Genomic DNA, 27,697 nt, shown 5'->3' on the forward strand with positions numbered 1-27,697 from the left:
GGCTGACAGCAGCACGGCTCATGTGCCTGGTAAACAGTTGTGCAGACACAAAGCGGCACACAAAATACACCCAAGTGTGCCATGTGGTGAAAGTATATATGCGTACCGATCAGCCACAACATTATGACCGCTGACAGTGGAGTAGATAACCATCTTGTGACAATTCAACGTTCTACCGGGAAACTTTTTTTTTTCTTTTTTTTACCTGACATTCATGTAAATGTTACTAAGACATGCACCACCCATCTAGACCAGACCAGACCAGACCAGACCAGACCAGACCCCCGCCCCATAACAATGACACCAGCAGGATGCAGCCTGACAAAGACACGCACACAAACGGTTCAGGAACAACTCAAAAAAGATGAAGAACAGCACAAGGTGTTGACCTGGCCTCCAAATTCACTAGATCCCAAACTGATCAAGTATCTGTGGGATGATCCACACCCTCAGAAGACCCATGTCCATTCTCTGATGAGTCACAACTGTTTAGAAGGCACAAGGGAGGCCTTCACAATATTAGTAATGATGATAATAATAATGATATGTCTGATCGGTGTATGTAGCATATTTATTGGGACAACATTAACAGCATAAATGAAAACATCAACACGCTAGGAGCTAACTCTGTTGCATGGGAGCAAGTGATTCATTAGGCTACAGACACAATCAGTTAATAATTACCAGTCCAGTTGGAGTTGCACAGAGCTTTAAATTCCCATCTGCTTTGAAACACCAGCGTTATTCCATCAATCAATCGATCGTTCCCTATATCCGGTACGCCGGCAGTGCTCAGCCTCCGTGGTCTGATCGTTGCACAGATACTGTCTGGCGAGTTCAAAGCGAGAAAAGTGTGGAGCTAGCTAAACAAAGTGATATGGACAGTGCTAAACGGTAATAAATACTACCTCCCAATGATTCAGTAAGTTGTCTAACAAACTATTTCTTGCAAAACAGTTGATCAGAAGCTTGCGAGAAGCTGGCAACCTGCCTGGTGTCTGGCAGCCTCTCAGCCAGCGCATACTGGGACACTCTGAGGCCCCTGAGAGGGAGAGAAAAAAATGAAATGGAATTGATTTTAAGCAAGAAAAAGAAGAGTGGAAGTAAAATCATGCCTGTTCTCCCGCTAGCAAAATGTTAGCCCGGGCGAACTGCAGGAAGCGTCCTTTGCTTTCATATTAGTACACTATCTATTTTTCCAGATTGTGTTTTTTTTTTTGCCTCTCCCATCAGAGGGGGAGTGAAACGGTGGACTGAAATCATTAGTGAAACTGACCCTGAACTGAAAAGACCTGTGTTCAGTCCCCCTCCACTGCGACCGCCCTGCTAAAAAAGTATCCCAGAGCAAGACACTAAATCTTCCCCCCAGTGTCCCTGAAGCTCTGGTCTGTTGCCGATGCTGTGTGCTCACCTCAGTGTGTAGGACTGAGGGGATAAAAAAGAAATGAATTTCTCCTCAGGGGATCAATTACAGTATAATATCCCATTATAATTATTACAGACTGCTGAGCCACGCGGATGCCCCAAACTACTCGTTTCTTTTATTTCTGCAACATTAAGAGCGTAGCTCAGATGAGTTGAGGGCTGTAAATGGCCGCCTGCGTCGCGTAGGAGACAACACAAATGAACACGCTGCTATGTGAAAGAAGCACTTGGTAGAGACCGCACACTATTTGAACCACACGGATGGCTTTCGTATGAGAAGGGAGAAGATGAATGGCCCCGATTCCACCTATGTATCAGTGCAATTTGTCCTTATTATAGCGAGCATCTGTGCCATTTTTCGCGTCTATAACCTCCACGTACCCCGTTCAATCAAATAAGTCATCCTGTAGTCACTGTGTGTTTGCGCTGCATGCGTACGTATGCAATGCATCTCCATCTAAAATTAATCTCGAACACAATGATGTGTGTGTGAAAGCATTTTCTGCTCGGCCTGGGCAGCTCATCAAGGAGTTGCTGAGTCTACAGGTTAACATCAGGCAGCAGCTCTGGGCTGGAACACGTGATGAGCTCTGGGTTCAGCGCTGTGTGCTGCTGGGAAAATGAGGCTGACCTGTGTTTAGCGTGAGGCTGGCGAGGGTCAAGTTTCTCCTCTCAGGTATCACCGAGCGGCACACAAACGCAGGCTCCCCGTCTGGCTTTGTTCCGTCAGGTGTAAATAAACACCTATACCGGAGAGCACACCAGACATATAGCGGGGGAGCTCGAAATGAAAAATGAATTAGGGTACCACTGCAGTAAATGGGTCTGTGTTCAGAATGGCTTTTTGGAAATGTGTTTTCTGAATCCACTCTGTTGAATTGGTCTTTATTATAGTTAGAGGTGTGCCAGGCCGCTTAATGTATAAGCAAACAAAGCACAAATATCGAGCCACGGCAAAGTAAACAACCCAGAAAAGACCACCTGAATCAGTTCAGCCGTAAAGCACCTTTGCAGAATGAACACTGTGAATCTGTTTAATTTATGCTGTTCTGTTTATACATAGGGATCGTTCCCTCAGCACAACACAGAGCTGAACCCAAGCCTAAATTTTTCATTTGGCCTTTATCTAAATTTGGAGAAGTAATTTTTCAGTGATGTCAAGAGTATAATAAAACATAATAAAGACACAGAAATGATAAAATAAACAAGCAGACAACAGTGTCACATTGTTAAAGGTAGTTACATTCAGAAGCAGATTTATTTCTAATTAGTTTTATATGTAGTTGTTCCAGGTATGTGCAGCACAAAAACCTACAGCAGCTTTGCCAAGTTTAATGTTTGCATTTGGGACTTTGATAAAATAGTGATAAAACAGTCTTGCTATACCCTAAAATAATTTCAAATTTATATTATTTGACAGTTTAACACATGAGCTAAACTGAATCAGAGACATCAATTAATCCAAACGTATTATTTAAGTGTTGTAACTGCTGATCATAGTGCTTATTCATTGTAATTGTAATTAAACTAGGATACTAATTTTGGGTCATCCTGCCCATGCACAAGACACCTCTATACTTTTATTTATATATTTATGTATTTATTTTTACGTGAATAACCATAGAGTTTTCTGCAACCTCGATAAAAAGTGGCTCCTCTTCATTTTTGAAACAAAACAAGAGGAAGTGAAACATTCTGGAGGGAAAAAGCTCCGACGTTAATGAGAGACATCTGCATGGTGTTGTATGACAACAAATTTTCCCCATCTGCTTACTAGAAATCATATTATTGTCCTACGTGAACTTTAAAGCAGTAATTTATCTTCAACTCTGTGACGATCTCCAGAGGAAGATGAGGCTTATGGTCAAATGGAAAGTTGCAGCAACATTGAGGATAAACGTTTAATCTTATAAGCCATGAAGGACAACGATTCTTTAAGTGCTTAGAAAAAAAATATGAAATGTGGAAATCCCCAGTGCTCTGAGAACTGGACAACATCCGTTTGTTGAAGAAGGCTCAGCTGATGCAAATGAAACCTCCAGCGACTAAATCAAATCAGATGAGCTTTATTTGCCGTGTACGTGTTCTCTCGCACAAGGAATCTGTTCTTTGCATTCAACCAGTCCAGGCGCATTTGGAGCAGTGGGCAGCCATGCAAGGCACCGGGAGTCATTAGGTGTTTGCTCGAGGCACATCAGGCATGAACATAAAGAGGATCAGTGACCACAAGGTCCCAAAGCTGCTTCTCTAATTACAACACTAAACACAGGCTTCCAGGACCCGTGGATAACGTTGTTTCCCAACTGTCTTCCCTTTTTATTCAGATTGCATCATCCCCATGTTTGACATGATGGAAAACCCGTCGGACCAGCAGCCGAGTCAAATAAATTTGAGACCTTTAATACAATAACCCAAGAGAAAAGGGAAAACTACAGGTGCTGTGCCCTGGACTTGCTGCCAAATTGACTCTTATGAACTGCAAGGGCTTAGTCTTTGGTCTCTGGAAGAAAAACATTATCCACTCAAGCTTGTATTGATGACTCTGCTAACAGTTTGTGAAAGCATATGTGGGAACACGAAGGAGTGGAACTATAGTTACACTCTTGGCCTCAAAGTTGATGGATCAACTGAAAGTATTTGTTGGCATGGCTATTTTCTTAAGCCAAATGGCAAAGAGTCCTGGTATTACATCTGTCAGCGACTCTGTTCTTATATCTGCGCGCGGTAAGTCCCTGAAGGAAACGGACCCACTCTCTATTTATCACCACAGTGCAGGGGAAGCTCCTGGAGGGTAAGAGGGTAGCACTGACACAACGTGCTATTTTGTACATATTATTCATCCCCCACCGATCCTTCTATGAGTTACATATTGTGAACATGTAGGTCCTCCACTGTGGAGTATTTATACTGAAAGCACATTGTCGTCCTTTACCAGAATGGGCTCATTTGCCACAGTCTGAATAGATACCATCTTCTGTATTAGTGGCTACTGTTAACAATGGGTCAGTTTCAAATGCTGTCATTAACTTTACTCTCTTCATAAGAACACTTATTTCTTTGTGTGTTCTGTGATGCGCCGTCTCTGGTACAGCCAGGGTGAGCGCTGTTTCTTTAGCTGCCATGACACCCATTAAAAACGATTATTTCAACTCAGTGGCGTAAGCACAAATGATTTGTCTGTGTCGGCAGGAGCTTGAGAAATCCAACACTGCCCTATTTTTCACACAAGAGTCAAGTTAACCGTATTAATAGCAAAGTTCTTGTACACGTGTACCAGTGGGTACACACTATAATATGCATATATAGATATATATTGACATTTTGAAAATATTTTCATATTCCATGGCCATGTTGTCTCATTCCTGAATGCTGATTTGTTTTGTTGGAGAGTTGTTGTCTGCTCCGTTCCTGAATAAAATAGCTGTATGACTGCGGGTTCTGGTGAAACTCCAAGATAGATTTCAGAATGACTGAATGTAGTGAGTGTAAATGATTCATAAATCAAAGGCAGACCCCTAAGCAGTGTGAAATGAGCTTTTCAGTACTGTGGTAAACTGATTTACCTGACAACCATGGGACCTTCCTCTCACCAGGAAGAATCCACATAGATATTACTTGAAAATGTTGTTAAAACCGTAGTTTAAAGGGTACACAGCTTCCTCTGGTGACGCGAAGACGTGTTGTCTAATCGGACGTGAGCTCTGGTGAAGAGCTGTAGTAGGCCTTGAGGAGCACATACTCACATACCACGAGCTGCTCAAACCTTCCCTGCACCAGCATTTGATTTTCTTTTTTTTTTTTCTTTTTTTTTTAATAATCAGTGCTTCAGATGTGATAAATGGCTCTTTTGCTTTGCTGGCATTCTTCAGTGTAACCTGCTGATGCCTGCCAGCAGCACGTTGTGCGCTGCCACATTCAAAGAACTGCAGCGTTATACGTAGCCAGTGGTTATAACTACGGTTACTACTTCACTTACTAATTCCCACCGAGGTGTGTTTGACTTTCCATAATTTTCTAAAATGTTGTTACTTAGAAAATGACAAGTCTGTATGCTCTCTGTATTCCATTATATCACTTCTATTGTGTCAATTAAATTGCAAAACAAGTACACCTGCTGCATAGAGCTAACAATTTATAGACTAATTGATCTGTTTTTTGTGTGTGTGTCATTCACTTCTGGTAAAATAATTGGGATTTCCAGCTTCCAGATTCTGAAATTTGAAGATTTGACTCTTTTGTGATATTTTACTGTAACTCTATTGGATTCTTTTAGTGCTTAAAATAAGCAACTTAAGTACACACCACTTTGCAGTACGGAAAGTTATGACAGACATGTTCCTAGAGATGGACCCGATGTTATGTATCAAATACTAGTTTAAATGATAGTGCAGAAGCTCTGTCTCTACCACCTCGCACAATGATTTGCAGAATGCTGTTGGACTGCTTTCCAATTTAAAATGTTTCCACACTGCTGACATTTTAGCAACATCTTGTCACAAGTTGCATTCTCTACTTACAAGGCCTGTGCGGAAGCTGATGTAAAGGAAAGGCTTGGGCTTGGACAAAAATGCAGTGCTGATATATGTTACAAACGCACTGAATAGGGCAGTTTATAAGGTGGGATCTGGAAATTAAAAGATTTAAAAGCTAAAAAGGCCATGTCAGGATAGTTCACTTTATAGAAACGTTAAACAATCTGTACTAAGTGATATTCTGACATGATACTGTGGCCTATTACAAACCAAAAATAATATTTTCAGAATCAGAACGTGCAGCAGAAAATACAAAATGACTACGTCCGTGTTTCTTTACAAAATGTGCAGCACCATCAGACTGTACCTGTGCTCACAGGTGTCCCTTAAGATGCGGCATGATCCAACAACCTGAAGGTTCATCCGTTTTGTGATAAAGCGTCCTCACCTCTAATATTGCCTCTGTCGGCCCCAGGACAGGCAGGGGCCAGACTCGTCTTGCAGGGCGTGCAGTGTCTCCAAGACACTGTAATGAACAATCCTCGGGTGAACTCCCTTTTGTTCAACTGCTATCGTTTCAAAATAGAAATTTCAGTCCCTCCGGCCTCATAGTGTCGCAGGCAAGATCGGCTATTCAGAAATGACTGATATCCATTCATTAACGCAAATTATCTGCATTAACTGACTACAAATGCAACATGTCGTCTTTGTCCATTTTTCACGCTAACTGTCGTTTGCCGGCTTGAAATGGGTTGACATTTGCCCTGCCCTCAGTTATTCAGTCTGAAAGAAATCTGTGAAAATGTCAACCCATACTTAGCGCAAGCCAAGTGTAAGATGGGATAACTGAGGAACTGCAAGCAGATAAAGTAAACCTGCAGATTAGAGTTTCGTGCTGTCAGTGAGAGTTTGGGATCTTCTGCCATGCAGTGTTGGCAAGAGTCTGGTACATGATAGAGATAAAGCACATTATGCAAATAGAAGATCTGTGGCAAAGTTTTGACAATCTTTCTCTCCCTGCAAACCTGCAGCCAAAACCCTTCATTGCTTTTCCAACCGCCTGCAGAGCTGCACACCAGGTGGTTGAAAGAAACATAAAGCAAGTCTTCGGAAATGTAGCTGTGACAGTTTTAAAGACGGGGAACCATTTGCCGAACGCTGCCGACTGCTAATCAAACAAGGCAATGAACAGTGGAAAATAGGGAAGCGCTAAATGGCCAGAGCGGCATAGCAATGTAACTGAAGTGATGTTAGTTTTAGTAGATGTCTTTTGCGTTTCTGTATTTGTTTGGGCTGTTGTGTCAGTGTCTTGAAAACGAGAAGTTGAATAATCTCAACGGGTGAGGCTCGATACCGAGCTAAAACTTAGGGATCCAGGTGGATGCGCAGTAAATTTCTTAATGTCTCTCCTAACCCTCAGAAGCCTAACGCGGCACTCATCAGGACTCAACGAGGCCTGAAGCAGGAGGAGCAGCTGTCTTAGCCTTGACAGGGATTTCCTGTGTTTGACATGCTGAGCCGAGGGGACATGAACACCTTCTTTCCTACCTCTCATCTGTCCTTTGTTCTTTTATCCATCTCTTACACAAAGAATACAGGAAATACTATTGACATTACACATTTACATAATGCTAACACCTTATTTAGTGAATTGTTTATCCGGTCTGATTAAGGCTTTAACATGAAAATGAATTTATTACAACAGTTTTGTCTTGGTCGTTGTTAGAGCTCATCATGAGGTGCATTTACATAATACGCAATACGCTGTTTGTGTTTCCCAAACAAAATATTACTGAAAACTCTTCTTCAGACAATATTTTTTTTCTCGAGGCTTTCCAAGCTAATGAGTATTCAAATCATTCCTCTTGACATTTCCGTCATGACAAAGGGTGCAGTACACAACCCTCATTTCTAACATTTGCATAATCTCCCTGTCATCCCGGTGCTGCTGTGCGCTGCCTTTGCCCTCCTCCACTCCTGCTGCAGCCGTCATTTTAAAGCATAAATCAGATTAATTGCAATTTGAAATTATCCGCTCACTTAATAATAGATGACAATATTAGTATCGGAAAGCCCACCACGAGAAAAAAATAAATAAGAAACTACAACTCAGACAGGATATCTGAGATTTCCTTTCAAAGCTGGGCCTCAAATTAATAATCTGTTCGTTTCAAAGGGTGTCACCATCGGCAAAACACGCTAAATGTGATTACGTAAGTGATATAATAGGACCGTGTACACTGTCCACTGAAAGAAAATCACACTAGTTTTCGCAAGGTGAGAATAAAATGACAGAGTGTCAGCCTCCATTACTGCAGAGGACCGTACACTCTCTAATAAGGACACTGGAGGCATAGCAGCTTTTCAGAGAGAAGCACAAACTGAAAGAAATCTAGTGAGCAACAAAGGAGCGGCGCATCAAGGACAGCCTTGCATTTCATTGGTGACGACTGCAAGACTGTGGACTGAAAAACAGTTTTACCCCTCTTTTTTTTGTAATCATCTTCCATAATGACACTCCAGCAGTAATCCCCGGGGGTGGTTGGAGGGATGGGAAAGACCCAAATGAAAACACTGCTATCTGGATGGCTGTGTTTTGATGGAGGGTTTCAGTGACAGTCCAGCAGATGAAATGCTTGTTTGACGTACTGCCGGCTTATAAAGTGTCCGGATGGTGACGCTATTCAGCATGTTAAAAAGCAGAGGCTGTTATGATCGTGAACGCCACAAAAGCAGATTCTGTGTGTGAAGCTTGCACGCATAGCATTAATCAGTTGTGCCTCTTCTTCCTCTCCCTCTGAGAGTTATTTACTAGACCTGCTGTGTCCCTAGAGGGGATTGTGTTGAGTTTTGTTGATGCGCTGTAGGGCCTACATATATATCTTTCCAGAAGTATTCGCTCACCTGCCATTACACGCATGTGAACTGCCATCCCACTCTTAATCCATAGGGTTTAATGTGACGTCACCACCTTTGCAGCTTCAACTCTACTGGGAAGGATCAAGGTTTAAGAGTGTGTTTGTGGGAAATCTTGACCATTCTTCCAGAAGCACATTTGTGAGGTCAGAAACTGATGTTGGACGAGAAGACCTGGCTCACAGTCTTCGCTCTAATTCATCCCAAAGCTGTTCTGTCCGGTTGAGGTCAGGACTCTGTGCAGGCCAGTCAAAGTCTTCCACACCAAACTCACTCATCCATGTCTTTGCGGACTTTGCTTTGTGGACTGGTGCACAGTCATGTTGGAACAGGAAGGGGTTCATCCCCAAACTGTTGCCACAAAAGTTGAGAACATGTAATTGTCCAAAATCTCTTGGTTTGCTGAAGCATTCAGAGTTCCTTTCACTGGACCTAAGGGGCCAAGCCCAGCTCCTGAAAAACAACCCCACATCATAACCCATCCTCCAGCAAACTTCACACTTGGCACAATGCAGTCAGACAAGTACCGTTCCCCTGGCAACAGCCAATCGATTGGTCCATCAGATTGCCAGATGGAAAAGCCTGCTTTGTCATTCCAGAGAACGTCTCCACTGCTCTAGAATCCAGTGGCGTTGTGCTTCACACCACTGCATCCGACGCTTTGCATTGAATTTGATTATGTTTGGCTTGGATGCAGCTGCTGGGCCGTGGAAACCCATTCAATGAAGCTCTCTACACTCTGTTCTTGATCTAACCTGAAGGCCACATGAAGTTTGGAGGTCTGTGGCCACTGACTCTGCAGAAAGTTGGCGACCTCTGAACACTGCCCACCTCAGCGTCCGCTGACCTCGCTCTGTCATTTTTCTGAGCTCCTGAGAGCTTCCCATCCTTCGCAAATGTTTGTTGAAGCAGCCTGCATGCCTAGGTGATTTTATACACCTGTGGCCATGGAAGTGATTGCTACTTTCTGGCTCACCCATCCAAATAACTCAATTCAGGTGTTCCAGAGTGTGAATGAACCACATGAATCACAGGATGTAAAACTAATCCTGTGCGAGTAGAGCTTTATAGATACACAATCCCTCCCCGTACACTGGAGAGCCTGAAAGCCTTAAAAAATACAGACGCCCATTTTACATATATGTTAGCTGGTTTTGTTTGTAAGCCCGCAATGTTGCTAATCTTTCAAACGGACCACCACACCACTTCACCTAGCATACTATTTTGTACAATTTTGTTCATAGTTGCCTATTCAGTTTCCTAACAATAAAAATAATTCAGCCTTTATCTAAAGTTCTGTAGGCTGTTTATTTATTTTTTTACTGACAGGTCTAAGTTAATTCATCACCTCTTCCCCCGTTAACGCTGTGAGGCACTGTGGCCGTTTCGGACACAAAGATGGCGGCACTTAAACGCGATGATGTCACATGGTCTAGATGAATAGCGCCACCATTCTTTATGAAGATGTACTCCAGTATGTCGGTTTATTTGTATAACAATTTGGTCTTCAATATAATACTGCAGATCATTTTCTCAGTCTACTACTAATAACGAGACTTGTCTCGACACAAAAAGATCAAAAAGATCAAAGTTCCCGCCCCTTTATGTGCTCTTGTTACAATATTGCACATCTCGCGTATGGTTAAAATGCTATTAAAAGCTACAGAAAAAGTAGAAGCAAGCAGAATTTGAGAAAACATAAGGTAGTCATCAGAAATAAATCCAGTGGAAAGCTTAGCTCAGGATCAGGATTTCACTTCAGCGTGGCGCATGTTGACGCTAATGCATCACAGGATTGTTTTCCTGATATACCTCAGCTGAAGAACAGAGTGCTCACATAGTGCTCTTCAGCTGGAAAAAATAAACTTTTCAATGGATATTACAAACATGCGGTGTTTGGTGAGCAGAACCTCTAATTCCTGGTTTTCACAGCTTTGTTTTTTAAAGGAAACATTTGAATCTATTTTAACTCCGTTAAGACAGGATACTGCACTGCAAGGACAAGGAGCATCCCCGCAGTCCCCGCTGGCTGTCTTAATTGCTCTCGTCCTTTTCGCATAGAGTTCACGCTTGCTTTCACAGAAACATCGAAGGTTATTCTTCTGAGATATTGACTGCCCCAATGTCAAACCGTTTCCGCTCCACACTACCGATACTCAGGTCCACCGTAGTCGGATCAAATACTGTGCGAGTTTCCAGTTTAATTCTGTTTCCACTTGAAAGCCCAGTGAGCTGGGATCAAATGATATCAGATTCTCTTTCCTGCCGGAGACCTTGTGTTATCTAGCGCAACACTTCAACACGTACATCGCTGCCCCAGCCCCCAAGACTACCTCCACACACACACACACACACACACACACACACACACACACACACACACACACACACACACACAGATTGCTTAACAATGCTTTGTGAACATAGATCGGCCTGTGAGGGCTTGTACTCTGGGGAACACCAAATACAGTTATTACCATATTTTACCATATTTTCTTCTCTTCCCTTTTGCCACTAAGTAAACATATATGGAGTTAAACTGAAAGCATATTTAAATGGCTGGACTACGTTTAACTTTAAGATCTTTTGGGTTTTTTTTTTTCACATTATGTGTGAAATTTTTACATTTCCCCTCCAGGGAGAGTAAGACAGAAATATTTAACTGCAGCATATTGTGAGGGGAAAATTAAAAATGTCATATCCATTTATGAGGTTGAGACCCGCTCTGAGCTCACCAGAGATTTAACTAAATCTCACCACAGAAACACCAGCTGCAGTCTGTTGACGAAAGCACCCCACAAGCATATGGTCTGAGGGGCAACGCGGCAATCTGTGTCGACTCAGTGCTAGCATCTCGACTAAAATATCCTTGAGAACAAATAAAGTGCTAATGTTGAAGATTAAGTCCTTTGAGTTGAGCAAAAATATGAAATTTGAATTGTTGTGGAAGAGGCTGTACAGTAGATATTGGTAAATGATGGACTGGATTGTTATTGAAACACGATATAAAGCTTAGGCCCATGATTAACCTCTCTCTGTCAATTTCCTGGCTCAGCTTATACCTGCAAAATGCCGATTTCTAAAGCCTGCTGAAGTCTACGTAGTGGTGTAAGATTTGTCTGTTTAGAAGGTTCCTACTGTCAGATTTGAATGCAACCTGAAACGTATCAGCTGGATATCTCAAGTCAGTTGCTTCTGGTGGAAAATATAGGTTAAGTACCTTAGTCTGTTGTAGCACCTCTATTGTTATTTTCAACACTTGCTGTGACAACAGCTGTCTCTGTTGTATCTCTTTCATAGTCTAAATGTGGAGATCTGTAACCTGGTGATTTGCGTCATGATGTGGAAGACATTATTGACACAGCCACAAGTTCTTCTTTTTTATCAAGCAAATTAAACATGTCTCATTCTCAGAAGTTCCTTTTGTTTCAACTGCTTTGTAGTGAATAAACTGCATAGTATTGATAGAAGAGTGTGGTACAGGCTGTGTTACACATAAAAGTGGAAGAGGTCATGAACCCAAGACGAAACTTAAAAGCAGAAACTAACTGCTTCAGCCGTCTGCTAGTATCAACCACCTCTGTACAGAGACACAAATAACTATACATAACTATACATGTTGAAGAGACTTTTTGGTGTCTTGTGAGTTCAGGTCGCTACATCAGAACTTATTTGGAATAAGGTGTTTCCATCTCTGTTTAAGCGCATTAACTGCGTGTTTTAAAAAAGCCAAAAACCACTTCAAGCAGGAAGGAAAAACTTATTCCTTTATTCTAAGAAAAAATATATATTTTTCTGTATTCATCAACCATTCCCAAGGCTTTCATTTACTTCAGAATACCTCGATGGAAACATGACTACTGTGTAACATAGGAAGTCCTCCCAAGACGACCAGCGAAAACTAAGGCCACTGGACTTGTTGAGAAAGTGCTGCAGATGCATCACGGTCTGGATGATAGAGAGTCTGTAGCTGGAGAGATATTTGGAAAATGGAGAATGGACAAATAGTGGTACCTAAATTAAATCTGCACTAAAAACTGATGTTTCCTGGTTAACAATGATGTAGGGGGTGATGTAATTCAGGCAAATGAAATTCTTCTTTAGTTTTTGTTAATTTGAGTGGTAATTGACCAGGCAAGTACACAAACAAGTCAAAAACAAAGCATTTGCTTATTCCTGACTAATTTAATTTAATTTCAATTTGACTTTCGGTCCCTTTCAATCCATTTTAAATGCTTATTACACAATTACACACAAGCACGCATGCAACAAATGGATGTGTAATGAGTTTTTCTGTTTGTTTGAATGGATTAGCAAAACTTGACTCCAATTAATGAATCTGAATGGTTCCAGTGACTGTGGCGAGCACTTACTCAGTAACAACCAAAATAAATGCGCGGTTTTATTTTATCGCGTGACAGACTCCACCTTATTTGAACCTGCTGCAACGCGGAGAGCTGAAATGAGGTTTCCTCAGCGCTAAACAGCACAGGGACGGGACGCTGCGACGCTGCGACGAGAGGCGGGTGCTGCTCAGCGTGGCCTTTGGCTGTTTAATGAGATAGAACATTTGGCCATTTCTGATCTGGCTGTTTTATTATGTGAGCAGACAACTGCAGAAGCCATTAAGCAGCCAAATACCTGTGGCTTTGATTTTGACAGAGCTGCCTGTTAGTCCTCCATCTCCCTCTCGCGTAATCAATCAAAGCCCGAACTGGAGGTAGGCGCGCAGGAATCTGAAAATAGTTTAGCGCGTGGAAAAGCAGACATGAGAAGGTTTCGCTCCAGTTGTCACATTTGAAGGAAGGTTCGGGCGCTCTGACGTGACTAATATTTTGTCTAAATTCTTGTTTACAGTCGCGAGGCAATGGAAAAAGCACAGTGTGTCTCCAGAACGGTGATTTCGTTTGCATGGTTGACAGTGTTCGCCTGACAAAAAGTCTTTTACTGTCAGGTGAATGAAGTGGCACTGAACTCTATGTTGAAAACATAAGTCAGACTCCATGCGTTTCCTGAGCAAACACACTTGAACGAGTGGCTTTTAGGAGCCGCATCTGCAAAGACAGACGTTTGACCTTCCGTGGCGAGACGCCGAAAACTACCAGCCTCGTGTTTTGCATGTTATCTTTGTCTTGACATGTCCTCAGTGTTACTGACATCTGGGACATCAGACCAGGCAAGGATGAGACGAGATTTAATTTACATACTCCAGGCCTCAGTCAAACATGCCCCGGAGCCTTTCTAATATTCCTCCGCGTGTGAGCGACGTTGAATTGCTGCCTTTTCACATCACTGCATAATTATAGGAGGTTAGGTTACTATTTTAATACGGGAGCCCTGAGCGGCCATGCATTCATACATATTATTTAAGTTTTGTTTTCTCAAGAAGCCATGATGGACGCCCTTAACACTAATGTAAGTAATAATGTAGTAGTGACAATATAGCCTAATGTAATTGCCACAGCGTAAGGTGAGCCATTTGTTGTGTAATTTAATGTTCGCTAGATGATTATCTACAAGATCTACAAGATAAATAACCTGTGATCTTGAGAAAACTGAGGAAATTAACTCATTATCACAGGAAAATGGAGGAAATAATATCCCTGAATGCATAACTGCTTAGAGCTGACATATTTTAAAGTACAGCACACTGAAAAAGTAAAAGCTCATTGGCTCAATATAGTATGAGACAGTAAAGGAAACACTTGCTGCATTCACATGGAAAATATTTCTTGAACCCGATGAATTTCTGATTGCAACTGTTTTCATGGCCGCTAAATGAGCAGACATGTGACAAATTCACAGTAGTGTCATCACTGCATGGTTTTCAGCTGTGAATAAAATCTTCTGTACATGAAATAAATAAATAAATACAAACATGCCAGTTACCAACAAACTGCATAACTTAACTCCACATCACTGCTTTGCATACACCAGCGTGATCTCATCTTTCACTAATCACGTAGACGCCCGTACGTTTTTTCTTTTGACAGAATTAAACACAGCCTTCTCATATGCAGTCGTTCCCTGTGTTAATTCTTGTTTAGATGTATTTGTTATTTTAGTGAACAACTACAAGGCTAATATGTTATAAGCTCTCATTACTAATAAATAGATGTAATTCACGGTGCTTTTTCCTTTCCATTCATAATAGCGGTTCTGCATTTTCCTCTGAATGAATGAGGCAAAACTCAGTACACAAGAGCAGCTATGCTGAGTGGGCAGCCGTGAATGTGACCCGGGACCCGTTGTGTTTCCACACTGCTGTGGCTCAGACCTTCTCCAAATGTGGTCTGAGCGATGGGGTCTCAAATGCATCTCTTTGTGTGTCTGGAGTGTGTTTCAACCTGAGCTGGTCGTTGGTTATCAGATTACCCAAATAACCAGCAGGGCCTCGAGGGGGGGACATTTAGATTCATGTGAGCTTAGGGAAATCATCTGTTTCTGAAAACATTTGTCCAGCTTTGAGCTGAATCACATTTACCTCCTGTGAAAAGCAAACATTTGTTTACCTCTGAAATGTCCTGTATCCACGCTCCAGTGAAGAAGCAGTGAAAGTGCTGAATACATTTCCTAATTCAAACGCATTTTATCGTAACTTGAATCTGTTGCAGTGGCTTGTGGTCAAATATTGCGCCTTGACACCAATTTGTCGGCAAAGAAATCATTCCTCCTTAACGTGATTATTGACGCCCTTGCTGCTGTTGAACACTCTTTTTCACACGCTTTTTCTGTCCCATGGGCAGTTTAGTCTCCTTTGCGAGAACTGTATATAAATAGGAAACTGGGCTAGAAACAGTGCGTGTGTAGGGGGGCTTTACTCTCCATGATGACTAATGATGGGCAGCAGCTTTGAGCTGGGGAGTAGTGTCATAGAGAGTACTGGACACGTCTGTAGGGATTACATTCTGTTAGAGGAAAGGTCAGGGGTCGGACCTCTTGTGTGTCGACAGCCTCCCGCACCACGCTCCCTGCAGTCCCAACCCTGTATAATACCCTCTCCTCAAGATGTTTCACTCTGGCGCTGCCTCCATGTATGTAAAAATGAAATTCGCTTGCCTCACCGCGTCTACCGTACACACCGACAGCACGGAGCTGAGAGTATTCCCTGGAGACAGCAGGAAAATAATTCAGACTCCAGCAGCCATGTCTGTATTAGAGATGCAACCTTTAGTCAGTCGTGAAGAACAAGTATATTGGATTTTAGGCTGTTGGTTGTTGGCCAAGACCAAGAACTTTCTAAACACAACCTTGATCCTATGAGAAGTGTAGGTAACAGTTTTATTATTTTCACTTTTTCAGACGTAATTATACCTTAAGGAATTAATCAATGAAATCCAACTAAGTGAAAAATATCGATTGTCAGATAAGATGCAAAGAATATTGTAGCAGCGATGAGCCACTATTAAATGAAAACTGTTACTGTCGTCTACATTTAAGAAGACAGTTAGCCAACATGTTCTTCATGTCAGCCTGACATTAAGCCAAACCAGATAATTGGTTACTAAGCATTATTATGGTGGTATGAAAAGACATTTTCTATTCACCATTTTCAGCTCACGATGCTTTAGCTTTAGCAATAAGACGTCCTGCTTTTTAAGCAATAACTCCCACCTGCACAGCTACTGTTATTTTTCACATATTTGACGAACTGAATTGCTCACCCACTCGCGGCGGTTCACAAAATGAGAATCAGATAGCGAGAACCGCTTTCTAATCGGTTTAAAAAAACCCGGCGATGCTTGTAGAAGTGTTTGAACAAAGACTCACCGTCCTCTCGGGACTTTTGAATGAACGCATCGACGCCGCTTTCTCCGTAGTTTCCCTCCGAAGCTACGGTGGAGACGTAGTTCCAGCGCATGGCTTTCACGATGTCCACCATGGCCTGTGCCTGGTAGGTGTCTGGGGGGACCACGCGGGAGAAGAAGTCATAGCGGGAGTTGTCGCTCAGCTCCGGAGCCGTGGAGGCGTAGCTCACCTGAGGGATCTGTGAGAGGAGAATAAGGAAGCGGAGAGGGTTACATGTTGTGAAATATATAAATAATACATGCAAATGAATTATATATATATATATATATGCGGCAAGACGGATGCTTGCAGTTTGGTGTACAAAAAACACGATTATAATATGACACCTAACATCTGTTGAAGTCTTTCTCCTGCTCCTTGGTGGTTTTCACCCTCTACAGTTGGCGCGCTGTTGCTTTAAATAGTCGTGATGATCACAGGCTTAGCTACAATACTTCCAGTCTTTTCCCCAGCAGTCAAACAACACTAATCCCTTCATGAATTCACACTCGTCTCTGACAAAATGTGAGATTTGTTTGGTGTTGAAAAACTTAAAAGCTTGTGTTGGTCTCGCAGTTCGCATTATTGTTTCTTGGAAAATAAAAGAGAATGGCGACAGATGGAAGATGATCAAAAGCAAGTCCGAGGCTGACCTTGGATAATTAGAAAGTAGCAGTTTAAGGAAGTGGCGTTATTCCTTTGATGTATCTGTTCTTTGACACATAATAACAGATTAAGCTCGAAAGTGCAATTTTCTGCTTGACTCCATGCGCGGCTCCTCTAAAAGGTTTAACTCCGTCCTCTCTGTCCTGTTTCTTCACAGAAGTCTTTCCGCTGCCTCTCGCAGGAAACTTTTAGTCTCAACTTTTGCTTGCTCCACTTATTTCAGATTTATGGCCGCCGTTGCTTCTCTGATCTTCCGATGGCTTGTGTGCTGCACAGTTTGGAAGCTAACTGACCGTGTTTTATGACGCTAAATAATGTGTTTCACGGTTTAGCTTCAAATGTGGATTCACTTTTTGTGCTGATGCCCTTTTTCCTCCTTCCATTTGTCAAGTAATACGCAGTAAGTAATACACAATGATGTTGACAAATGTATATATATATATAATCACTAGTGATATACACCAATCAGCTACAACATTAAAACCACCGTAAATCAACCATCTTGTGACAATTTAGTGTTCTGCTGGGAAACGTCTGCTGAACCCGGCATTCGAGTAGATGTTACTTAGGCATGTAGCACCCACCTAGACCAGACCAGACACCCCCACCCCGTAGCAATGACACTCCTTGATGGCAGCAGCCATCCCCAGCAGGAAGCAGGCTGACACAGACACACACACACACAAATGATTTAGCAACAACTAAAAAAAAAAAAAACATGAAGAACAGCATAAAGTTTGAGCAGGCCTCTGTTACCAGACACCACAGGACGCCCTCAGAAGGCCCAGGTCCTTTCTATGATGAGTCAACGTCTCTTTTTGCAGGCACAAGGGAGACCTGCACTATATTAGTATAATGTTATGCCTGATTGCTGCATAATGAATTTATCAGGGTTCTTATTACAAATACAATTCCATTTCCTTCACACAATAAATTAGAAGGTCAAAACTGTTCACTTCCTTGTCTGGTGAGGAACACGTGAATGAAATGTCATCCATCTCATGGTTTGTCTGTAGCTTTGGCGATTTAGACCAACAGTGACACCTTTGAGCATCCTTACTGAGATGTGTGGATGTGTGGACGGAGGGACAAGCTCAGTGTGACACTGAACAACCGTTAGAAGCCTGCAGTGTATTGAAGCATTCATTTATAACTGCTTTTAAGATTCACAGACTTGTGCGTCTGCTTTATATATATATGAAAAACTGATTCCATTATATAAATATATATATATTTTTTTTATTATTTTTTTTTTTTTTACCTGTGCTATCCACTTGCTTACATTCAGCCGTGCTACGGTGTGTGACTAAAAGTCCTGCTCAGGCAGCATTAGCTGCACAAACTTCAGAGAGGCTGCTGAGGGAGTGATACCTTGGCTTCCTCTCTCCCTGGCTTCACACAGCAGAGGCCTTTGATGTGGTCAGCTGCAGCCTCGCACTGATCCTGCTTCCACTGCGTTCCCTGCTTGTTGCTGTAGCCTGTGCTAGGAGCACAGCTGTTCCGTCTGTGCCCGTGACCTACAGCTCCCAACAACTCATGCAACTCCACCCTGACTTTCATTTTTGCCGCAAGGGTGAAGCCGGGGTGAAGTCGGAGCGGGGCGCGGGACGGTCGGACCTTGTAGCGAATTAAGACACGTAAAATCTATTTTATTTTGTGCAGTCACTGAGCTTTAAAGATTAATATCAAAAGGGATAGACTGTGTGTGGTCTGGATTTATGGAAGTTGTTTTTGAAGGAGAGAAGGGAATGTAAAAGGAAATGTTTGTGTGCTAAATAATATGTGCTAACAATGGAGCATGTCCATGCTGCATGTCAGCCTCCCCTGTATGGACACAGTGCCTTGCTCACACACTATTTTTGCATCAGTCGTCTCGTGTTGGGCTGCAACTTGCACCGCTTTGTGAATTGCGAGCCCTGGATGACGTAGGTGTTAGAAACTGACATGCTTCACACGTTCCTCTGGGATACCTTGAAACTGTCTGTGGCATATGTTGATTCTGCACCCAGCAGGCCGACAGCAGTCAGCTGACTTTAATGATATAACACCAGCAGGTCATGGGAGACCGCGCTCGTTCCCTGTCTGCCTTAATGGTACACAAAACTCTTTTTTTCCCCCCCCTCCTTCTACATCTCCTCTTTCTCTCACTCGTGGAAGCAATGAAAGCGTGAACATTTTTTTTTTCTCTCACCCTGCTTTGACGTCATAAGGCGGAACTGAAACGGGATGAAAGTGAAGTGTTGCACAAAGGTGTTTGGAAGGTGTTAATGACATCTCATTGGAGATATTTCAGTGCTCTTGCATACAGGGGGAGATGGGCCTTTTAGCCATTTGCACCTTCAATAACCTCCTCGAGTTCTGAGTCAGAGGGAAGGATGTTAATGTGTCTGTTAATTTTGCAAATACAGTATGTTAGTTCGTGATAAAAATATAAGGCAATAACACGGGTAGGAATCCATTCCTCACAGAGGTTTCTTTTTAAACATATAACCTATAATTAGGATTAGGATTCCCAGACAAACATTCACGACTGCACTTGATACCATATTGGTTACTAGATGCTACAGAATTGAGAGGCATGCACATGAAAATCAGGATTAAAATAAATCCCAAAAAGTCATCCAGTCCTGAAAATTGTTTTTCTGACAAACATTCATTTAAATCCAATAAAAACGAGAACGAGCAATATTTTTGAATGCATCTCCTCCTTTCTTTGCATTTTTAATTTGGCTCCTGCCATGTATTGTGGTGCTGTCGTGACACGTCTTGTCCCATATCTGCCGAATAAGTGGGAGCTGTGCTTTATGTTTCACCTGAGGGATTTTCACCGCTGCAGCAATCGCACAATTTCAGCATCCTGTCAGGAAGCGGTGCGGGGAGAGCTTATCGTGTTTGTCTTGGCGAGATTTCTTCCTCACTGGACTACGGCGTTGTTCCTGAACGCCGTGCTTCCTCTACGAGAACACAGTCACTCCTTAGCATTGACTCAAGAAATTAAATTCCTCTATAAAGGCCTTTTGTGCTCCGCCTCTAGAGAATCAAAAGAAAGAGGTATTGGGAGGAGAAAAAAAATAAAGTCGTGATGTGTCTTGGCAGGGCTGTGTTGTATGACAACTGAGCTGAGCAGCTGAATTGAGGATGGTGAACTATACTCGCAGCCAGATTGAGTGATAAAGATCTTAGTAGGCTGTTCAAGAAAAGACTCCATTTTAGTGACTCTGTGTACACTAACCATCTGTTCAGACCGACGCTGAAGCAGCTGAGCTTCCCGTCCTCTCATGTGAGCTTTTTGTGACCATGTCACTTACATACAGAGAATACCAATACACCCCTCCCAAAGTTTAGAGAACTCCTTTACTCTGCTGACACCAACGCCCCCAAACCTGAGCGCCATCCATTTAATTCCTAATGGGCTCGGGAAATATGCTTAATTGCTGTGATGTGAGTCTCAAGCAGATATTTGATGCAGATCTAATGTTCAAATCACTTGCTTTAAATAACTGTGGCTTTTTAAAAATTCAATGAGCTCATTTGGCACTGCATCAATGCAGGAGTAATGATGCTCATTAGAACTGTACAGACATATTATACATCTGCACTGTTTGCCGGGGAAGAAAAATCAAAAGCTTTAGTCTGGCTTTGAAAATGTTTCAGTAAAAACTTTCTGCATTAACGTTGGCGGAATATTTTTAATCTAAAACAGGGAGAAAAAGTTTTAATGTGAGCTAACTTGTGTGGTGGTCTTACTGACACTTGTGTGTGGTATGGTCATAAAATAAAATAAATGTTCTGCGCATCAAATTAAGCTGAATCATCATCTGCCAAAGGGGCAGGGCAATCAACCGTTTTTGTTCCTAAACCTCTAACTTCATAGTTTTGCTACCACGACTGTGCACAACGCGCTTGTCTTTACGTCATGGCATTGCATTGAAAGCAGCACGCCACATCGGACGCCTTCCTTGTCAATACGTTTTAAAGGCCATGGCTGAGGACAGTGGTATGCAGTCCTTCATCAGAAAACATGGCAGATATGACTTAGTGGTATTTCTACACTGTTAAGGTACCAGACAGCCGGGAGAAGCGATAACTTGGAAATCAAAAACATGAGCGTAACAATGAGGAATTTATTCAAACTGTGCATCTGCTGTAACATCGGTGATAAACCTTTCAACGCCGAGGGGACCGTCATTATGCAACTAACTTATAAAGCGGCTCAAAATAGAAACAATACTCCAGCACCAGCACATCTGATGATAATTGGTTTAGGAAAGTTGACAGCCCCATAGGCACAACTGAAGATCATTACCTGAGATGGCATTTTTGTTTGCGAAGGCTAATGGTCGTCCTCACCCTCAAAACCTTGTCTATTTCTCTTTCTGTAGGCTCATTTTTTATATATCATCATGTGCCCTCATTTTGAGGCAGTTTATTGTGTATAGTTTATTGTGTATAGTTTGTAGCTGTCACGTGGCTAGCTGCAGCTGATAAAATCTTATAGCAGTTGTGATGTCAGCTGACAAAATCTGCTGTCCATGAAGCCAACTTTTCTTCAGTGAGAACTGAAAGACCCACTGCTTAAACATATACAGATTTCAGTGATTAATGCTGATCAGACTCTGTTGTTGTCTGGATGTGCATTGCTGGATGGCAAACATTAGCCAGTAGTAATTGGTAAAGGAAGGAATTAGGCAATGGTTGAATCAGACTGACCTCTGTAACTCAGTTATATTGTTCTTGCTGCTAATTTACATGATTGTTTGTTTTTTTTACACGTGTTCTAGGGAGTTAAATTACCTCCAGACACACAGTGGCAGTCTTCAGTGTTCAATTAAGGACCAGCTGAATATAACGCTGGACGTCTTCCAAGGTGAAGCCTCCTGTCACTGAATCCCTGCAGCGTCCATTTCCATTCTTAACCTGTGGTTAAGTTGATAAGGCCATTGTGTTGTCCTTTATGTGCTTTCTTATTTTCAGCTACTCAACAGTTTCCATGTCGGTCATTAAGACGCCTCACGCCTGCCAAGTAACAAAGGTTGCTTTCTCTACCGCTTCGTTTGACCCTGTGTCTAACTGCAGAATGAATCTGCTGAGTCAAAGCCAACTGAGGTCTTTCCACCCATTGTTACCGAGATCAATATAGTGAGAATAAAGTGAACAATTCGAGCTCCACACAGATGCTCGTGCCAAGGATCAAATTCCAATCTGGTAGCACGATTGTTTATTGAATTCTTTTTGGCATTCCCTGTTTACAACTCGCTGCAAGAAGAGTATTTCCTCAACGACAGATCAACAGCTTCTTAATTGCCTTTCAACTGTCACACGACCCTAATTTAGCACAAGATTTTAACTGTAAAAGGGACCCTTCATCCTTTTCCCACTGAGCTCCGTTCCAACAGAAGTGATGGCAACAGAAAGCGCGCAGGCCTCCGCCCAACCGAGTGAACAGTGTGTGAAAATAAAAACACTCACTGATATCAGGCAGACAGGAAGTGTCAGGTATTTCTGTCAACTAACGTGTTTATTGTTCTCAATAGGTGAAAGCAAAATAAGAGACATACGAAGTGGTGTTAAAGCACGCAGGCACCGCTCCAAACTTCAGTTCAGGGAGCAAGTCCACTGTAGCTGGGAGCCAGACGGACTTCTCTGCCCACTAATTTTTTGTGGCAGGAAGTTGGTTTGGAAATTCTCCATTGGCAACTGAATATTCACCGAACCAGTCAAATGAACTTTATGCAGTAATGGACTGAAGAGTAACAGGCTCTGATTTCTTCTAGGACTATCTGTTTCTTTTTCCTTCCTTCTCTGCATCGGTTGAAACATGCCAAGAATTGAATCTATACCCACCGACCACTCACAGCACTTCACGTTCAAAAGTTTTACCTGCGTCAAAAAAAAAAAAATCCCTCTTTATTTACTCCATCTTATATAATGTCTCACGTTTGATGCAGTAGATGTAACTCTACACCCGTGTTACAGTTATGTTTTTTTCTTGTGTAAAAGTTTCCTGTGTGTGTTGATTTATGATGATTTATTCACATCGCATTTTTACATCCTCAATACAGTCAAGTGTATGTTCAACATTCAACCTGTGCATTATTAATGGGGTTCAGAGGAATTCAGATGCAGGAACTTCACACGTTCCCCTGACTCCTGATTAAAATAATGTAGTGTGACACATAACAACTCCCCACTGATATTCTGGCACATACTTTAATGTGTAGCTGCTTCTTTTTCAAGGGACCAAAAGTAAGTAAACAGTTGACTCCAAAGCGATTTTGGCAATCAACCTGTACCAGAATGATGTGAAGAAGGAAGTATGCAGAAGTTTCAAAACAGCTGATGAGCCAAAGCTCACCACATCTTCTGTAAAACATGGTGGACACATATAGGGGTATATTTTCTGCTCAAATGCAGCAAAGTGTATTGGACAAAGCTTCACAGTAACAATGGAAAATGACCCAAAACAAACAGCAGAAGCAACCGAGGAGTGTTTTAAGGCTGAGAAGTGCAGTATTCTGCAATGTCTGAGTCAGTCACCAGATCTCAACCTGATCGAGCTGCATTTCACTTCCTCCACTCTGCTGAAGGCACAAAGACCCACAAACAAGCATCAGCTGAAGACTGCCGCAGTAAAGTTCTGGCAAAGCACCACAAGGGAGGAAACCCAGTGTTTGGTGATGTCCATGGGTTCCAGACTTCAGGCAGACACTGCCTGCAAAGGATTCTCAGCAATGCTTAAGAAAAACAAACATTTTATTCATGGTGAAGTTAATTTGTCCAATTATTTTTGAGCCCCTGAAATGAGGAGACTTTGTTTAAAAATGGTTATTTTTCCTTAACGTTTCTTAGGATATTTTTGGTTAACAACTTGAATTAAACCTGAAAGTCTGCTCTGTTTTTTTGCATCTCAGTTGTTTCATTTCAAAAAGCCCAAATCATGACGACTGTGTCGCTGTCCAAATACTTCTGGGTCCCTCTGTGTTGTTTAGATCCGTAAGTGTGACAGTCATGTTTACAGCGCTTGTTAATGGCAGATGTTCCTTGATGCTGTTTGGTAAATAAGGGCCTGATTTAACAACTATTTGAAGAGTATTCTGTCATTATGAACTCATGGAAAATAACCAAGAAATAAAACATCTCAGACGGCACTAAAAGCCTTCAACTTTGTGCTGAGGTTTATCTGTAGGTTTCAATGAACGAGTTCATCTCTGTGACGAGAAATAAAGTATTTAGTATTATTCATGTTTTCGTCATGATAATGTTTTTCCCACATTTTATATGGCGTTACAGCACGAGCCACTGATCCACAGGCAAAGATTTAAAAGCAACATGTTTAATGTGACTTTAACAACTGTCTTAAATAACACTGAGCTGCTGCAAATCTCTAGATCCTTCATTAAGTTTCTTTATACTAGAGAAAGATCCAAACTTCCACCTCCTATAGCAGGGGTGGAGAAATGTGAAGGTGGAACAACATCTCCGTACGTCAGAGGTCTAATTGATTAATGGGATGATTCGGTGTGAACTCCACTTTGTTTGCACGGTTCGCATTTTGTAACCAAGCATCCTCAGGTTTCTCCCACTTGACTGTTCCTGACCTGATTTACAGATTTTGCGGTTGCGTGAAAGCCCTGGGTGTGACAAGATGTACGCGCCGATCTACACAAGTGCTTTTGTCATTGCTCGTTTATTCAATTCGGCATTCAGACACACCCACACAGGCATCAACATACCAAGCCCAGCGCAAAAGAGCAGCCAGCAGCCATGTCTGCGTTGTTACATTTTGCATAAATCTTTGTGACTGTGGAAAAAGAGCAGGCAGGCAATACTAGACGAAAAAAATAAATAAAGAAAGGAAATAACTTCCTTTCTTGCCGGGGTGGACCGTTCCATTTCATTTTCAGCCTTCCGTCACAAATAGGTAGCTCATTTTTCATACTTTGCTTTGGCAAAAACAAAAAAATACAAGCATGCAGCTGAATTAAATATTTGATGGACCCCCGCACTTATTGTTTACCCCGTATTTTGGAAGCCACTGTGTGCTGTTCCTACCACAGAATTTTTTTTTATTATTATTATTATTATATTTGTGAAGCAGTGGCAATCATTAATTTGAGCAGTGGCAACTATGATTAATTATCTCATTACAAATTGAATTATTACTTGCGTTAAGCATGCAAATGATTTCAACGAAAGGTTGAGAATGCTGCGAGATTTGAACTAAATGGCATCTGTGATTAATGAGGCGAATAAACAATAAAGCACTTGTTTATCCCAAAATTTAAAAGGATGTGGTAAAAAGTCCAATTAATGCACACTCGTCTCTGTCTCGGACTGCGGCATTAACAACATGAAGAAGAAAAAAAAAGGTGTAGTGTGATTCAAATGTCTGTTTTAGCAATAGTATCAGAGTATCGCTCAACAGTTCCAGACTATTTTGGGAGAGCCCCAGGAGATCCGCACCAGATGATTAATAAACATGGAAAAACATCTCATATAATGAAACGTCTGGATGTATTTGCAGTTAACATAATTAATGTCCCTTTTGTATTCAACAATCCTGCACTGGTGCCCTCCTCTTTCTCCTGTCCCCAGGCAGCAGGCATTTCCTACCACAGCAGTTCGAAAGACATCAGCGAAGGAGAAGAAGTAAATTCTCAGCGCTGCCTTGGGATATAAATGGGTTTAATATTTCTGGGGAGGTTCGGAACAAGTCTTGAACATTATGCCGGATTCATGGTTTATTCATTGACCTATCTCCAAAGTGTCTTAAACATCAAGAGGTGGTCCACAAACCGTCAACAGTGCATTACCTGTTGTTTCTGCATAAATCCAACCGTTATCTACAACAGCTTACCCTGTAGCGGGTCGAGCCGGGGCTCATCCCAGTCGGGCAAAGAACCTGAAACGCCGATTTTCCGAGCATGTGGGAGGAAGCAGGAGAACCCCGATAAAACCCACCCAGGCACGAGGAGAACATGCAAAACCCACATCAAAGAGCAGGTTCGCTGTGAGACGACAGCGCTAACCGCCGCCACGGTGCCTCCCGCGACATGAAAACCAAACCGCCCCCTTTCAACTTCTTCGCATAATGACGGTGCCACATGCATTCTTCCATAGCCACCTCATTATTGTTAAGGCCTCTAGTTAGTCAGCAGAAGCCGTAAACATCATCAGCAGGCTGACAGGCAGCAGCGTGATGGGTGAAAGCGGTGACAACAAACTAAGAAGATGGGGCTAACTAAAAATAATGAGTTCACGATGAATCACATTTTCCTCACCTGATGGCAAATATCATGTTCATTGACTATAATTCATTTCGTTTTTTATTTATTTATTTTTTTAACCAGATCAATTCCTTCATGTATAATAAGTGTGAAATGTATTCTATTTTATGTGGCTTTGTCACACCAGATTTATATTTAAATGCATCAAGGCTAAATTAAAGAACGCATAGTTTTTATTTAAACATAAGTAATCTTTAATGTTACCTTCACACTATACAATTAATGGCTATAAAATCATGTTGATTCCACTAAATTAATGACTGGGAAGCAATATAAAACTGATGTCTTATAGTATTCTTTCTTAAATATATTTCTCTGGAGCTGCATAGGACGTAGTTAGTTTTATAAAATATGCAGTAGAGCATATTATATTGGTACTACATTGTCTCACTTTGCACACGGAGCGGAAATCCAAAGCCAACAAAAGCAACCGCCACTAATCACCAGTGTGGTTACTTTAAAAAACTTGCTTATTATGACTTTCCAACAAGAGGGGACGCATGATAATGACTTTGGTTTGTGCTGCAGTGCTCTGGAACATTTGCTTTGCTACGTTAGAATTGTCACTGTGAGCGTGTTGGCATGCCAACGATGGCGTTAAGCTCAAAGCAATAGAGTCATCATGGCTCAAGATTCTTGACCTTTGCAACATGCTGCATATGTACTGAATGACGTACGCCGAGCAGGCATAAGATTATGACCACCTTCCCAATATCGTGTACGTCTACCTTGCGGCTCCAAATCAGTTGTGACTCAGCAGAGAACGGACATGGGCCTTCTGAGTGTGTCCTGTGGTGTCTGGTATCAGGATGTTGTTACTGTTTTTGTATGTGTGTCTCTGTCGAGCTGCATCCTGCTGGGATTAAGGAGGCTCGTTGCTGGGTGGTACATGTCTAAGTAACATTCACATAAATGCCAGGTCCAGAGGTTTCCCAGCAGAACACTGAATCGTCACGAGATGAACAACGTTATTACTTTCTGTTATTACTGAATGTAGCATCACTGAATGAAAACATGATATAAAGTCATTGGTAACTCATATAAGTAGCAGATCACCACATTTCCAGATTTAGGCATCAGCTCCATGTCCCAAATCATCTGCTCCTTCTTTGTTCCCCTCACCAAAGCTTCTTATTCTGCTTT

The 27,697-nt window shown here is 42.0% G+C and overlaps 1 protein-coding gene across 2 annotated transcripts in view; it reads right to left on the minus strand.

The window, feature by feature from the left end:
* Nucleotides 1-27,697, minus strand: part of LOC125021174 (metabotropic glutamate receptor 4-like) — a 162,752-nt gene that overhangs the window by 36,696 nt on the left and 98,359 nt on the right. For both annotated transcript variants that reach the window (XM_047607133.1, XM_047607124.1), the window contains exon 3: nucleotides 16,584-16,800. In XM_047607133.1, coding sequence (XP_047463089.1) covers nucleotides 16,584-16,800 — 217 coding nt within the window. The remainder of the gene's footprint in view (nucleotides 1-16,583; nucleotides 16,801-27,697) is intronic.

Source organism: Mugil cephalus, chromosome 1 (assembly GCF_022458985.1).
Source record: "Mugil cephalus isolate CIBA_MC_2020 chromosome 1, CIBA_Mcephalus_1.1, whole genome shotgun sequence".
Lineage (NCBI taxonomy): Eukaryota > Metazoa > Chordata > Actinopteri > Mugiliformes > Mugilidae > Mugil > Mugil cephalus.